The 14,321-nt window shown below is 37.0% G+C and overlaps 1 protein-coding gene across 6 annotated transcripts in view; it reads left to right on the forward strand.

Annotated features, from left to right (window-relative positions):
- CFAP99 (cilia and flagella associated protein 99) overlaps positions 1-14,321 on the forward strand; it is a 53,706-nt gene that overhangs the window by 10,458 nt on the left and 28,927 nt on the right. For 3 of the 6 annotated variants that reach the window (XR_008974585.1, XM_057426681.1, XM_057426682.1), the window contains exons 3-6: positions 778-922; positions 3,765-3,859; positions 8,828-8,940; positions 11,078-11,252. Coding sequence is in view for 5 of the 6 variants with exons in the window: in XM_057426681.1 (XP_057282664.1) it covers positions 778-922; positions 3,765-3,859; positions 8,828-8,940; positions 11,078-11,252 (528 nt within the window). In the remaining variant the exon portion in view is untranslated. Of the gene's footprint in view, positions 1-777; positions 923-2,081; positions 2,101-2,477; positions 2,506-3,764; positions 3,860-8,827; positions 8,941-11,077; positions 11,253-14,321 lie in introns of those variants that run through there. The other 3 variants (XM_057426686.1, XM_057426684.1, XM_057426685.1) reach the window with 3 other exon arrangements.

Consider the following 14,321-nt stretch of genomic DNA (forward strand, 5'->3'; position numbering starts at 1 on the left):
ACAAACTGTTCTGGGCCTCAGATTTTATTGCAGTCTTTAAAGGTGGTTCATACTGGAAGTTTATCTCATGTAGTAACAGATATCCCATAGATTATTTATCATGACTGAAACTCTGTGAAGTTCAGAGCATTCCAGCTTTTTAAAGGGGTTATGAGGTAGGTTCCAATGGTGTGCCATGAATCTGACCCTCCATTTTTCTGTTCTCTTGTGGTATTGCATGATCATGAGTGATGGATCAGAAACAGCCGGCATTAACAAGAATCCTGGCACTCACAGGTTTAGTTTATATCAGTTGTGTTCTCCAATATTAGGTTACAGTAGCAGTTAAGAGTCTTTTCCATAATTCCCGTCCAGCTTCTCCCTTCAATTTAATCTCCCCAAGGAGCACAGATTTCACCGAGAAAGAACAGGTTTCCCACTGGAAAAGCAGACTCTTAAGTGAACCTTCTCATACTGTTAACTAAGTTAATAATTTCTCATAGCTCAGAGACTGCAGATTTTCTTTGCATTAACTGTTGACATTCACACATCAAGACCTTTTAACTAAATGCATGTGTCAGCAGAGAAACTGAAAGTTTAACATTGGAGAAGGTTACATTTTACTTGACAAGGGCTATTAATTTCTTAGGACTGCCCATATTTGATAGTATTCAAAGTACATCAGCCCTACCAAAGGCACTGCTCTTCATTATTCAGGTTTTCCAATTACTTCAAAATGGTTGTACTTCTTTTTCTTTCCAGAATACATTAATCATTATTAATTTTGTATCTCTATAGACTCTTAACGTGACAGAACAAGAATTTGTGTTGGATACACTAGCTGGATGCATAAAATATAAATCCTTATTGGATGTAGTAGTCAATGCCTTTTTTGTTCGGGATGGGAGATACTGCCTGATTGCTGAGCGTAACCTCTATATAGGTAAGTGGTGTTTTACAATACTGAATGTATTTACCACAAAACTTTAGAAAACATTGTTTTACTAGTGTATTTCTTAATATTGTATTACATTGGAAGCACTGTCATTGTGCCCTGGGCAGTATGCAGTACAGGGCTTTTTCCAGTGGTCTTATGATATAAAGCCTAAATCCTTAAATTCTTATATAGCCTGGAGTCTCACAGGTCTTAAGTGGAATTTCACCTACAAAAATTCTGCAGAATATGCCCGCAGACCAGGTAACATGCAAATGGAAAATAACATCAAAGGCTGGAAGAAGTATTTTGGAAGCTTAACCATCACTTTAAAAAATGTTCTTTAGTGATTTCCCTTTATTCTCTTCTATGCAACCTGCTACCTCTGCCATTCAGAGATGAAGCTTTATAGTAAAGCCTGACTGCTGAGGAACACAGCATGTCTCCTAATATGAAGATTCAACTATCCCCATACATACATGGGTTTCTTCATTACTGACCATCACAATGACTTAAGTAGACTTGGGTCTGTCTCAATGAGTGAGGTCAATTATTTTCCTTTTATTAGTTATTTGGTTAGAATCAGTTACAATACAACTATATCTGATAGTGTGAGCTAGCTAATCAAAGTGGTTACTACTCCTAAAGTTATTTCAGGCATTGGGAAGTACATTAAAAAGTAATTTAAGAAATATTTTTATTTATGCATTTAGTACAGATATAATGAAGTCGATTTATTAAGTCCCTAAATAAGTTGGAATCACAAATTGCACTAGGTTCTCTAAGTCAGAAGTGTTCTGAAGCTTTGTGGGTACTTTGAAAAACCCAGTCAATTTAATACAAAGTGGTTGAAAAATACAGAAAAAACACCCGTATCTAATACATCAACTTCTTTATCTTTGAAAAGCTACTAACTTTTTATGCCAATTCTGGTTGCTTCTGTCACAATATGGAATGTTATAGAAATCTAAATCAAATAACAAATTAAAGGAAACATAAACTGTCAAGGCTTAAATTAATAGTATATTGAGTTTATTCTAAATGGTAGTGATTCATTGTCTCCATTTCTCCAGAGCCATGTTTTTCAGTGTCTGGGGCACATAAATTATATCTTTAAGCTGAGTGTTGCTATAATTGGATTGTCAGGACTGGTCCACTCAAAAGCCTCCATTAATCATAGGCAGAGGGTAGGCCCCCAGAAAATTTTCCTTTATCAACAAGTTGAGAGTCTAAGGTCATTGGCTTACATTTTTTTAAGCTGCTTGTGATTCCCTTTGCCAAGCTGCATTGACACTTAACCGATCAAAGCTGCTTATAAAGGCTGTTGCTATGTGTTAGCAGATTTGGATTTAATAAAGCTTGTAGTAGATAAATGTATATTCTGCTAAGACTGCTTAAATACGTTGCTATGCTAAAGGACAAGATTGAAGCCTAATGATACACAGACCTGGCTGCAGCACATTGGTCAGAATTTACTGCTTTTATCATTACTGGTTAGTGGCAGCTAAAACGCTGCAGTACAATTGAAGCCTCATTGATCAAAGTGAATATGGTCAAATGAAAGCTGATAGAGGAGCTCATGAGCTTTACAAGTATGCAAAAATCCCCCAGCACTGACTGTGCTTCTTCCTTTCTTCCCCTCTGCATACTTGCCAGTGGGGTTGCAAGAATCAGTTTAAACCCAGTTTAAAACTTGGGTTTGTTCTAATTCAGAATGAAAACAAAGATTACACCACTTTCTGCAAAATGGTCACTTGCAAATAAATACTAGGACATTTTATGTTTAACATTTTTGATATGTGTAATTTTGGCATGTCTAATAAAGTATGATTTTAGAACAGAAGAATAAGAGCTGTATGAAAGCATTAAAAACACAGTATGCTGAAAAATTCACTATCAAAACCTTCTTTCATGTCTCTTGTTCACATTAAATTAATTTTCTAAGAATAAGCTTGCTTGCACCACAAGTTTTGGTTACACTAAGAGCTGTTTCCAACAAAATACTGTCAGAAACTTTTCAGCTACATCTTTCAGGAGCCATTTGACTCCTTTTCGCCTTGCCTTGTTGCCAGAGTAACTCAGAACTTCCCATATGGAATATACAGATACATGCAAGCTAGTACTACTACCCAAAGAAACAAGCTGCCCTCGTTCTCATCCCTATGTCCTATCTTCTCTTGAGTTTGTGTTTAGCAGCCATCCAGTGAACTGATCACGGAAGTGCTTCAGGTTAAATTAGCAATCTGTTCTAACTTGGCTGTGTGGGTGACTGTACTTGCCCAAGAGAAGAAACACCAGGGTGTAAAAGGAGGGAATGGGAACAAGCAATTAGGGCTTGACAGAGCTGCTTGATTTAGGTGAGATGTTGGCATAATAAATGACTCTGAAATCATGACCAGATCTTACCTCCAGCCTAACAGAATTCCAAATGCTGCTATGGTAGATTTGCAAACAGGTATTTTCAGGCATCAAAATCTATGAATGACTTCAGATAACTACAATTGCTTTACATTTTTGTGTAAGTAAGTGGATAGATCCTCAGCCTATAGAATTCCATAGAACTGTGTAGATTTGCACTCACTTGGATCTGAATCACAAAAAAAAGACAACTGATTTTTATATATATATATACATATATATGTTTATATATGCTAATAATGAGCATAGGGTTAACATTATAACTTCATATTACAGTTTCTTACTGACAAACATTATATTGCCCAGTTAGATAAACAGTATTGAAGACTGTTTAAAATTAAGGTAACAGCCTAAATCCCAGTGTATGCTGAGGACAGGGTACAGGTTTATTAGATTTTCCTGCTGCATTTTAAATGTCTGTATCTTTTGATAGTTATTTGTTACCTGGCTACTTTTCAACTAGAAGAGCTCGGTCTCCAGCACTTCAGCAGAACTGTGAAATCTCTGGACACTGCAAAAATGCAAAAGGTAATGAAAGTACAAAACATTTTTTAAATATGGATGAATGATTTCTTCATTAACTTTGATTAATCAGATCACTTTTGTCACGTTTCAGAATAATTTGAGAAGTGAGTTATTTCCTGCTTAAATTTGGCAATTAAATTAGTATTTTATCACAGAAACCTTCAGTTTCTATACTTATGCAGGAACTATCTCATATTCCATCAAGGATCAATTTAAAAAAATATTTTATACAATCTGAGAAGGTAGAATAATCACATTATTTACAGTTCATGTGATTTACAGCTGTCCCTCTCATGTGTATACTTGCTCTTGGCTCTGCTCGCATTCTTTCTTTCACTTCAGGAAGGAGAAGCAGCTTTTTCCATATGCAGTGAATCACAGTTCCTGCTGATTAGTGTTCTTTTTCCCTGAACAACCCACTACCACTTCCATTATCAAGCCTATTGTCCTTCCACCACTTTTTCTCCTTCCCAAAAACACAAGTGCTCATTTGGAGTACCCCCCTTACAACAAATGTGCAGTTGACCAAACCATTGCTGCCAAACAGAAAGCAAGGCAACAAAGGTCTGCCTGCTTTTCCCTCTCTGCAGTCACAAATTTGGGCTTTGTTCCATGACTTTTTTGGTAACTTTCATGAAATTTATAGAAATATAAGTATCTCCAGCTTCTCTTTCTCTTTCCTATCTTAAAAGCTATGCTGTAAAAAGGGGCAGAGGGATAAACCGAGCAGCAATGCTTTCTTATAAGACCTGTTTTCTTAGGAAAATGGGCTAAAAATTAAATTACTGGTGACACAGCATATGTAAACTTTGATCATCCAGATGTTTCAAAGAATAGTCAAAACATGGCATTTGAATAACTCATATGGAATTCAAGGGACAGGCAAATTTTAGTAATTAATACTGAAAAGGCTGAGGTTATCCTTACACTGATTACTCTGAATGTTCATGTGGATGCCGGTGTCTCTTTGATGAGTACGCTTTCTTTATAATATGTGGGGATAGAGTAGGTTAGGTTGTCTGCATAACATTTTTAAAAACACTCTATTCACTTTGTTTTGATGGGTTTACTATGGAATGGTTTTTATTAATTCCATTCAGAGACAAAAATGATACATTTCATTAACTGTTAGAAAGAACAGAGAGGTGGCTGGAAGAATTATCATAATCTGGTAGACAGACAAATCACTCTGTCTAAAATGCTCTCTCAGACCTTTCTTTGGTAAACATCTTAGATACAAGCCACTCGATTGGATGCATCTTGAGCTCATTCAGCTAGCAACATAATTTTCCCAGTTCATGCCAGTTATCTCTTGCTGATGCTGTTCACCTAGCTTTACACGGCTTAAGTGTCAGTGCCCTGACATTCTGTTTTAGATCATTTCTCCTTCCTTGTCTGGAATAACTCTTCTGATAGGGAAGTGCTGCATTGTGCAAGGGTCTGCACCTGCTACCTTTTTTCCTGTAGATGTAACTTTGTTTGCCTAAGTATCTTATCAGATCCTTATCACCATGGTACCTCGCTCTTCTCTTGCATTAGAAGAGGTTCTTTGTCTCCAAAGTGATGCTAGATTATATTAATGCACCTGCAGCAGAAGATTTAGAAGCAGCATTTGGTCCCCCCCAGCAACAGAGACAAAAACAGCAGAAGGCAGATCTGCAGCCTTAGCAACAGAAATTATCAGAAATTTGGGATTCTCCTTCAGGATGCTGACCTGTAGATTTTGCCGGATGACTATTATGTCCCAGTTCAGTTGAGATGCAAAAAAATTATTCACATATATTTACTCAGAATAGATTTACTTTATTTAAAAAATATTTTTTTCTGCACATCACAGGCTGAATGGAATTTTCTTACTCATGCAGATATATCTTACTCAAGTGAGTAGCCTTTAGTTAAATGAAATTGACTTATGTGAGTAGATCTTTTGAAGGCCTGCGTGATGGAATCCATTCAAGTCAAAGTCACAGTGTTTCCCTATGACTGATGCATACATTTTCATTTAGGCAGAATACCCAGGCAGAATAATAATGCTACCTCACTCACACATGTACATCTGCTTGAACAGAAATTCATAAGCTCTCATTCTGCAATATTATGAATACATGCAAAAATCTTTATGGCTGTATAATTACAGAACCATAAGATAAAACCCAATTTTGTAACTTTAGTGTGATTGTTCTTCTAAGAACTTAGCTATGTATTGCTAACTGAAGCCTATATTTCTGTTCTAGTATTCATACGTTAGTCTTTTATCTTTGTTGTAAAACTTAAGGGTTTGTTAAAGAAAATGCACTGTTAAAAAATAAATGCTGAAGTAAAAAGCTTTATGATTTCATAATTGCCTTGTAAAAAATGCAAAATAACCAGTGTTTCCTTTCTAGCATTCAAGAACCTGTTTTGTTCCATTCCATGTTCTGATTGTTTCTAACAGCAGTAAAGTCCTCTCTAAAGAACTTCTGAGATCTGTTAAGGAAAATCACTACATAAGATCTGGGTATTGTAATTGCTATTATGATGAGGTAGGAATAGCAGGACAAGATTAATAAGAAGTAGGGCAAGATCAGCCACATGGTGGACATAGGTCAAACAGTAGCAGAAGGACCTGAGACTATGCTAGGACACTTTTCTCTACACATTTACCTCAGGATCCTTAAAATAGTGTTGTCTGTTACAATTTCTTCACAGAAAACCCTTCTTAAGAGCTTCTTGCCTTCCTCTGCATTTCTCTGTTGCAGTTGAACGGTACAATCTCACAGGTGGTTGAGCCTGCATAGCTGAAGTTCTAAACTACAATAAGAGGGAAAGAATCAGGAGGTGAAAAGAGAAGTGGACAGAAGCCTCCTTGATTGCATTTGCTACTACAGCAAATAGCTGTGGGTGTATTCTCCAGTGGCTGACCTTCATGGAGAAACAGAACCAGCTGTTTCTTGAAGTTACTTCCTTAACTCCAGAGTCAAAAGCTTGTGTTGTGAATATAAGGACTTCAGCTCTGCAAATTACTGCAGGGATGTAAAGATAATACCAGATGAGGAAACGTCCCATTTTCTGTGTTTATTTGGAAATTTGTACAATCCCACTGTGTGAAAATATGTTAAAAATATTAGCAGGGCAGGCTCAAATTCTTAAAAGCAAGGTATTCATTCAGCCCATCTGTGAAAATGCTTTACAAAGCTGTCTTTAGTTATACACACTTGTCTTACTACAGCCAGAGTACGTTAAAATAGTAAGAATGGGTACAGTTAATTTCTGGTGTAATTCCGCCCCTTCTAGAAGAGAAATTAATCTTAGTTACTATGCTCTGTGAGTTGTGAAACTCTTGAAACATTCAGGACAGAGGAGTAAGCAGAATAATGCTGTTACCAAAATGACTGTCCAGTGCCCTCTCCAAGGAGGCAGATGCTGGTAACATCCAAACAGAAATCTGTGAGTACTTCAAGTTTCATTTTGCTCCTATAAATAAAGCAGTGGCTGCTGATGTTGGGGTTGTCACTTGTGTCACATGTCACCGAAGACAAACCAGAAATACAAGGAATTTTTCCTAGCAACTAGGTTCCCAAAACACAGAAGTTTCTATTGTTAAGCAATGAGATGTGCTGTGGCTTCATGGATCTTATTCTGCCGACATTTGCCATCTGTGATACACATTATCAAAACCAAAATTGTGGACTTCAGCTCAGGCAGACTCTGGTCAGAAGCACAACAGATGAAAATAAGACTAAATTTAAAGGTTAATTCCTTAGAAATGGTCACATCGGGACTACAGGTTTCAAGTAGAAGGCTTCCTACACCTGTTGAACATCTGCAGCAAACACCTTGGGTCAAATCTGAATTGTTTGTAGGTGAATTATTCACAAAGCTCTGAGCCACCTTGGGCCTAGCACCACCTGTGATGTAGGAAGCAACGTGGTGGTACTCCAGAACTAAAAACTCAATATAACAACTTATATGATAAATGGTTTCTGTGGCAACCAACCCAAGGCAGAGCTGAACTAACAAGCTCCACAGTCTCCATTTGTAGCTTCTCAAGTGACTGCACACTGCTTTCCAGCATGTCTCATCATGTCAATATTATTTAGTGTGCTTTTTTTTTCTATTACTGGAGTTCTTTCAACACGATCCTTGCTTGTACTTTCATTTCCAAGAATTTTAATGAAAAAGTTCAAGTTTGGCATTTATACTTCTGCAAATGACACATGCTGAATCTGAGTGCCGTTTTCTAAGAGTTTGTTTCAAAAGGCCATTTGAACTGTTCAAGTTTTAAAGCAAGGCTCTTGACCTTCTGGTGAACTCCAGTGGGAAATGAAAGTTCAAATGTTAATTGCTATTTTTCCAGCATGTAGAGCCCTATAATATGTAAGTTTGCCAAATTTTAGTCTTCTAGTTTAATGGGAATATGCCAGTTCATTATATTTCAATAAAAGAAGAAACCATATCGTACAGCAGTTACAGTGTTCTCAGCAGTTCTCCTTGCCCAGTTCTCAGGGAGCTGAAGGGAATTTAAGTAATACAGGTGCAGTGCCAGGCCTGACATGTTTCTGGGCACCAGGGATCATCTAGCTGTAGATAATCAGGAGTTGATTGTAGGTGTAGTAGACTCTGGAACTCTATTGTATAATTACACTAAAATCTGTATTTCAGTAGAAATTAATTTTGAATAAAGCCTTTTGTTTCACAATGTTTGAAGCAAATGAAAGGCATCAACACAACCCCATGTTTTAGCCCCTAGATTTTTTTTAGGCTACTAATAATAGTATCTATTTGTGTTTGACAAAACAGGGCTGAAAGACATGGGGCTATCCTAACAGAACTAAGGAGAACCTACAAATGCTGTGCAGCTGTGATTTAATTACAGGGTAAAATACAGGCAAGCTTTTCAGCAGTGTTTGTAGTAAAAGCAACTATCTTTTTGTAGCCTTACATACACCATACCTTCAGTATCCATGTTTAAAAGAAGCCACTTCTTCTTAGTTTCTTAGATTCTTCTTCAATCCCCTGTATCTGAACACGTGGATAAAAGATGAATGGAGCCGATTCTACAATTCACTGTATGTAAAGGAGAACTGGATTGATCCACTGCTGAGGTAAGCAGCACTTAAGTAGCTTTTGGCCACCTCAGCTGGGAAAGCTGCCTTTGAAAGCTCAATTTGCTGTTAGTTTCTCCTACTGAAGTCACTCAGAACCCTCCTTGTCTTCCACAGACTATAGTAATCCCTTTTACTTACCCAAAGGCAAGGTTCTGCTATAGAAAAGCCCTTTCAGAGCTGTTGTGCATTTGCTCCTCAGTGCCCCTGGACAGATCAAACATCATACTCTGATTAAAAAAATAAAATAGAAGGTTCAGATTATCATAGAGTTGGACTCATGCCTCATAAATCACTTCAACATCTGTATGATATTAAGCATTTAAAAAATGATGTTTGACTTCCCTGAGTTTGGCTTTGTGCACAGACTTGTTTATGGCAATGGTCATGTAATCCCTTCTGAAAAAATCAGATAAGCAAGTAAACAAGTATTTTAAAATTATTACTTATTTACACAATTGCAGCATCATTTAACAGGTAAATGCTCTGAGGTGCCAGGTGTGTCCCCACATTGGTTAGGTGGTGAGACAGGAGCTGAAATACCTTTGCCAAACTAGAACACTTTCATGTAGAGAAAGTAGCTCTGCAGTAGCTGCAGTAGCTCTGCAGCCTATTGGGTCACTTTTTCACTCTCATTTTTGCCCATGACAAATGAATTAGGGCTGGCATCGGTACACCAATGTGGCTGCAGTCACTCATCCTCCTCACTGCACTGTAGATTAATCCAGATGATGACAAACACTGTCAGTCAAAAATACACTACAAACAATGTCAGCTGAAAAAGAGTTTGCACCTAGTTCTGTCATATCCAAGTCAGTAGAAAGAATCCTTTCATCCTATGTAGAATATGCCAGATTAGCAAATGTATAGTATGGATTTGGATTTTGATACTCCATCTTCCACTGAATTCTGCAGGCACTGCAGGGATAAATCTAAAGTCAGAATATTACTCAGTATATTACATCACAGTGATCTAATTATAATCTATGCTTACGGTAGTATAAAGATACAAAGAGAGATTTGTAGGTAGACATATACCCACATATCCACACAGGTTTTATATCTACATATGCAGGCAGGCAGGGGCTTAATCTCTTGCTTGTTTCATCAACACCAAGTTTTCTGGAGCTGTCCTTCACTGCCAGTTGCCTTCAAAATAATGAACACGTGTTTTGCCTAAACTAATAAATATAAATTATACAAGAATGTTAAACGCCATATTTGGTTACCGGATTTGAAACTTCCTTCAGGGGTTGAGGATGCATTGATCAGTTTAATCAGTTTGGTAGCTTAAATTCTTTTAAGTATGTCTTTGTATTCCTCTTTTGAATGTCAATAAGGTTAATATAATTATTTTAGTGGGCTGCATTATTTGCAGAAGTTACTTGCAAGCCTCATCCCATAATGACAGTACGATCGCAGGTAACAGCCACATAATTGAGTTACTGTAGATTTGCATTGTCAGATGCTCTTTAAGTTCTGGTAAAGCTCTGTTGCATATCTAATACTTAAGGACGGAACACATACAAAGGAGGAAAAACTGCCATGAAGCTGTCACCATATGTAGCCCTCTGATAACTTGTGTCTTTGAATTCTGCCCCTTCCTGCCATTCACTGGAAAAAGTCTGAACCTTCATGCAAGCCAAAATCCAACCACACAGAAATCAAAACCATCTTGACTGTCCCACAGGGTTCACTGAAAGTTCATTTGCTAATTCACCAAACTCCTTACATCTTGCTACTTTTTTATTAGAACTGCCTATGTTTTGAGACTGATTTATGTGTGCTCTGTCAGTTGGTAGAAGTGGCAATACTCAGACCACAGTTCATATTCTCTTCTAAGTATGTTAAGTGTGTACTTGGCTTATGGCAGCTGCTTTTCTGATTCAGTCTGGTCCTGCTGCAAAATGATAGTTGCTTATTGAGTAGAAACTGGCTATTTCACGTTACTTGGCTATCAAGAGATGAGGTAACACAGTCCAACTAAATAATGAGTGCACGTTCACAGGTCAATTCTACTTAAATTCAGTGTCTGAAAGAATTACAGGATTCGCACCAGTGCCAACCTCATCTACTGCATGTAAGTTTTTATGAAAGAAAAAATAAACTAAACTGAAAAATCTGTTTTTATTTGAAGATGGCAGCCAAAAGTACAGCAACTGATTGAGCAGCTCACAGATAAGTTAAGTAACCGCACCACCACTGTCAAGACTTCAACGGTCACTCAGCCGAAGGAATTCAATTTGACAGTACCCAAACCACGTGCCATTCCCATACCTCTGCCGATACCAGTACTGGAAAAAGGGCTGCCTGTGAGTTTTTTATGCATGAAGAGATACTAAGTTTTATGTATGCTTGTGCACAAATGATGATAGGGGAGTTAATAGTCTCTTTAAAGTAATTATACAAAATCTGCAATCTTTGACAGATCAATAAGGATTTTTGTAATGTTCTGTGGTCAGGTTTTTAAAACCAACCAAACTAATTTATTTCAGTGAGTGTTTTGTAAGAAAGGAAAGGGAAAAGGTTGGTTCCCATAGTTGTTTTGTGACTTTTGGAGGTAGAAGTATACAATGGGTACGAACTGATGACAGCATTGATACAAGTGTTTCTGGTAGTCCTTGGATTTGTAAGATGTTTGCTTTGAATAATGAACTGAAGCAAGTAAGAAAAGAACATTCAAGTGATACTTTTTTACAAACTTATATGTTTTGTAGATGAACTCTCATTAAAATAATGGCAAAGCAATTTCACTGGAGGTGAGATGGACTTGAGGTTTGCAGCTCCTCCTTAAGGGTGGAATTTTATTCCTATTTGTATTAATGATGAATCTCTAAAATTAAAGTTTTCCAGTTTAAATGTATTGCTCACATACAAATGAGACTAGATTTATCTTTGAAATGCTAAGCTTTTATTTTACTCATTGTCTAAGACTGCGATTCAGTTACAGTGATACAGATCAGAGACACACGATTGGCTTTAAGTTAGCTCACTGCAATAAACAGGATTTGGGATCAAGCTGCTATGACTAACTTAATAAAGACTCCAAAATCATCTATATTTAAATGAAGTGGGAAGTGAGTTTGGAAGTCATACTTTTGGACATTATCTGCCACCTTGTATTAGCACTTCAGGTTTTAAATAATACATGTGTTGAATGCTCTCAGAAACCATTTACATCCTAGGATGGCAGAGCAATTTAATGATACTGTGTTATACAGTTAATGGGATTTTATATTGAAACAGCTTAATACCAGGCTCTGAAAAACTGCATTTAATAACCACTTAATCAGTATAGGAATGAGTCACATTGCTGTCATTTTAGTACCTTTATGCTGTGCAGCCCCTCTAAGAATAAATTTGCTTTAATGCAGATGCATTTACAGAAGTTCATTTGTGTTGTTAGGATTATACTAAATTTGGTTTACATTCTGACCAAGCCTGGAAATTTAAAAGCTTGTGTGAATCTAAAACTATTAGTACAGTAGTGACATACGCTGTGCTTATCTCTGTACCCATCTCAGCAAATTAAGCTTCACTTTAATTTTCCATACTGTTGCCAGTATCACCATTTTAGATGCTGAAATGAATGGAGACTGAAAAGAGAGCCCAGATGGCAAGAACGAGTTAGTAAAATGAGAGCAGGCCATAGTTCTGGCTAATGTATGGTGGAGAGTTGTATGTAACTGAAATGAACACACAGAAATAAACCTGCTTCAGAATACATCCCATAATCTGCAGAAATGTTCTCGACCATTTTCTGACAAAGTTGTTTGTTTTATGAGATACCCATTTTTTCTCACAGTTCTCATGCATCTGTCAAAGAACTTGTCATGTGGTATATTAGCAGGGACTATTGTAGTCACAATAACTACAGGCATAGTTACTGCTCAACTTTGAAAGAGCTGTATGAATTCCTGCGGAGGCGTCTGGATTTTGAGCAATGCCTACTGATAAGTTATTGCATCCCTATGGTGGAACGAGTTCATTCTGATTAACGGGATTATTATTTAAGGTATTTCTTTCTGCTAGGTTGCATTATATTTTCTAGTAGAGATAAAATGAGATGCAAGATGAGATGTACAACATACTTTGAGTTCAGGAGGTGGGGTAGTACTTCTGCCCTGTTCCTCTGGTGAAGGAACACAGGTTCCTTCACCAGGGAGGATGAGAGATGTGAGATACTGCGGAAGGCAGGGTAGTTGTCTTAGTGATCTGTATTGAGATGTGACTGTCCGCTGACTTTGGGAAGTTTCCTTGGAGTAACATAGACCTAGAAGGATGATCATTCATCATCATAAAAGTTCCTTAGCAATGGGGCACACTAAGTGATATGGAAATATACTTTAATTTTTTTCATTTAATAAGGAATCATTTCACTCCAAATATTTGGTCTAAACCTTATAAATCCTTCTCTCCACTGTCCTTTGCACACAAAGACATGGATACACACACATGCACATATATATATACACACCTTCATAAATACACTTCTACAAATTAACATAAGTGCTTCAGCTTGAAGTTTGCAAAGGAAACAAATGGAGACAGATGCTCAAACCTGATTACATGCAAAATGATTTGGACACATTTAACTTCCTTGGATCTTGGCCTTGGGTTACAAATAAAATCCATTCTTTTAATGTCACCACTGTATTAGAATAATAAGATTCTGCAATTCTTTTATTTTTAGATATTCTGTAAACCAATCATCTAGTTTAAAAAAAAAAAAAAAAGCTGCACTGAGATGTTATTGCAACACCCTTCAGCCAAATTTAGTGTATTTTTTTGATATATTCATTATTAGTTCAGCTGTGCTTCATAAGCAGAGTTGCTGGTTTTTCAAAGTAATTAAATGGGTGAATTCATTTGGACAATACAGAAGATTTTGTTTGCAGATACACAGACCCAACAAGCTATTTATGATATTGTTATGGATAAAAATAAAAGCTCTTAATACAATAGCATTGCATTAGTTTGCTCTTGTTTATCTTATGACAGCAACTTTAAACAAAGCAAAAGAGCAAAGACTACCAAAGTTCAGAGTGATTATTTATTTAGGTCTTCCTTAAACTTCTTGTGGTACCTACTCCCTAAATAAACCTCTAGTAAAGGACATCCAGAAAGCAAAGGGAGCCTGACCACTGGCTGGAGAAGAAAAGCAAGGTTGGTGCCTCTTACTGCCAGCCTCCCTTTTTTCACATTAGGATGAAATAGGAACAGTTTGGGCTTTTTTATATCTCTATTGCTGGCATTTTCAATTTACTTACAGTGACTGATCCTCTTCCAGCAAGTGGGTAATTGCTGTATTGTCTATCTGCCTGCCTGATTGGTACTCATCACTGCGGTACCTGAGGGCTAAACTACAAGGCTAAGATCAT

The sequence above is a fragment of the Pezoporus wallicus genome, unplaced genomic scaffold (genome assembly GCF_028554395.1).
Source record: "Pezoporus wallicus isolate ANWC-B61680 ecotype Strahan unplaced genomic scaffold, APGP_CSIRO_Pwel_v1 scaffold_13239, whole genome shotgun sequence".
Taxonomy (NCBI): Eukaryota; Metazoa; Chordata; class Aves; order Psittaciformes; family Psittacidae; genus Pezoporus; species Pezoporus wallicus.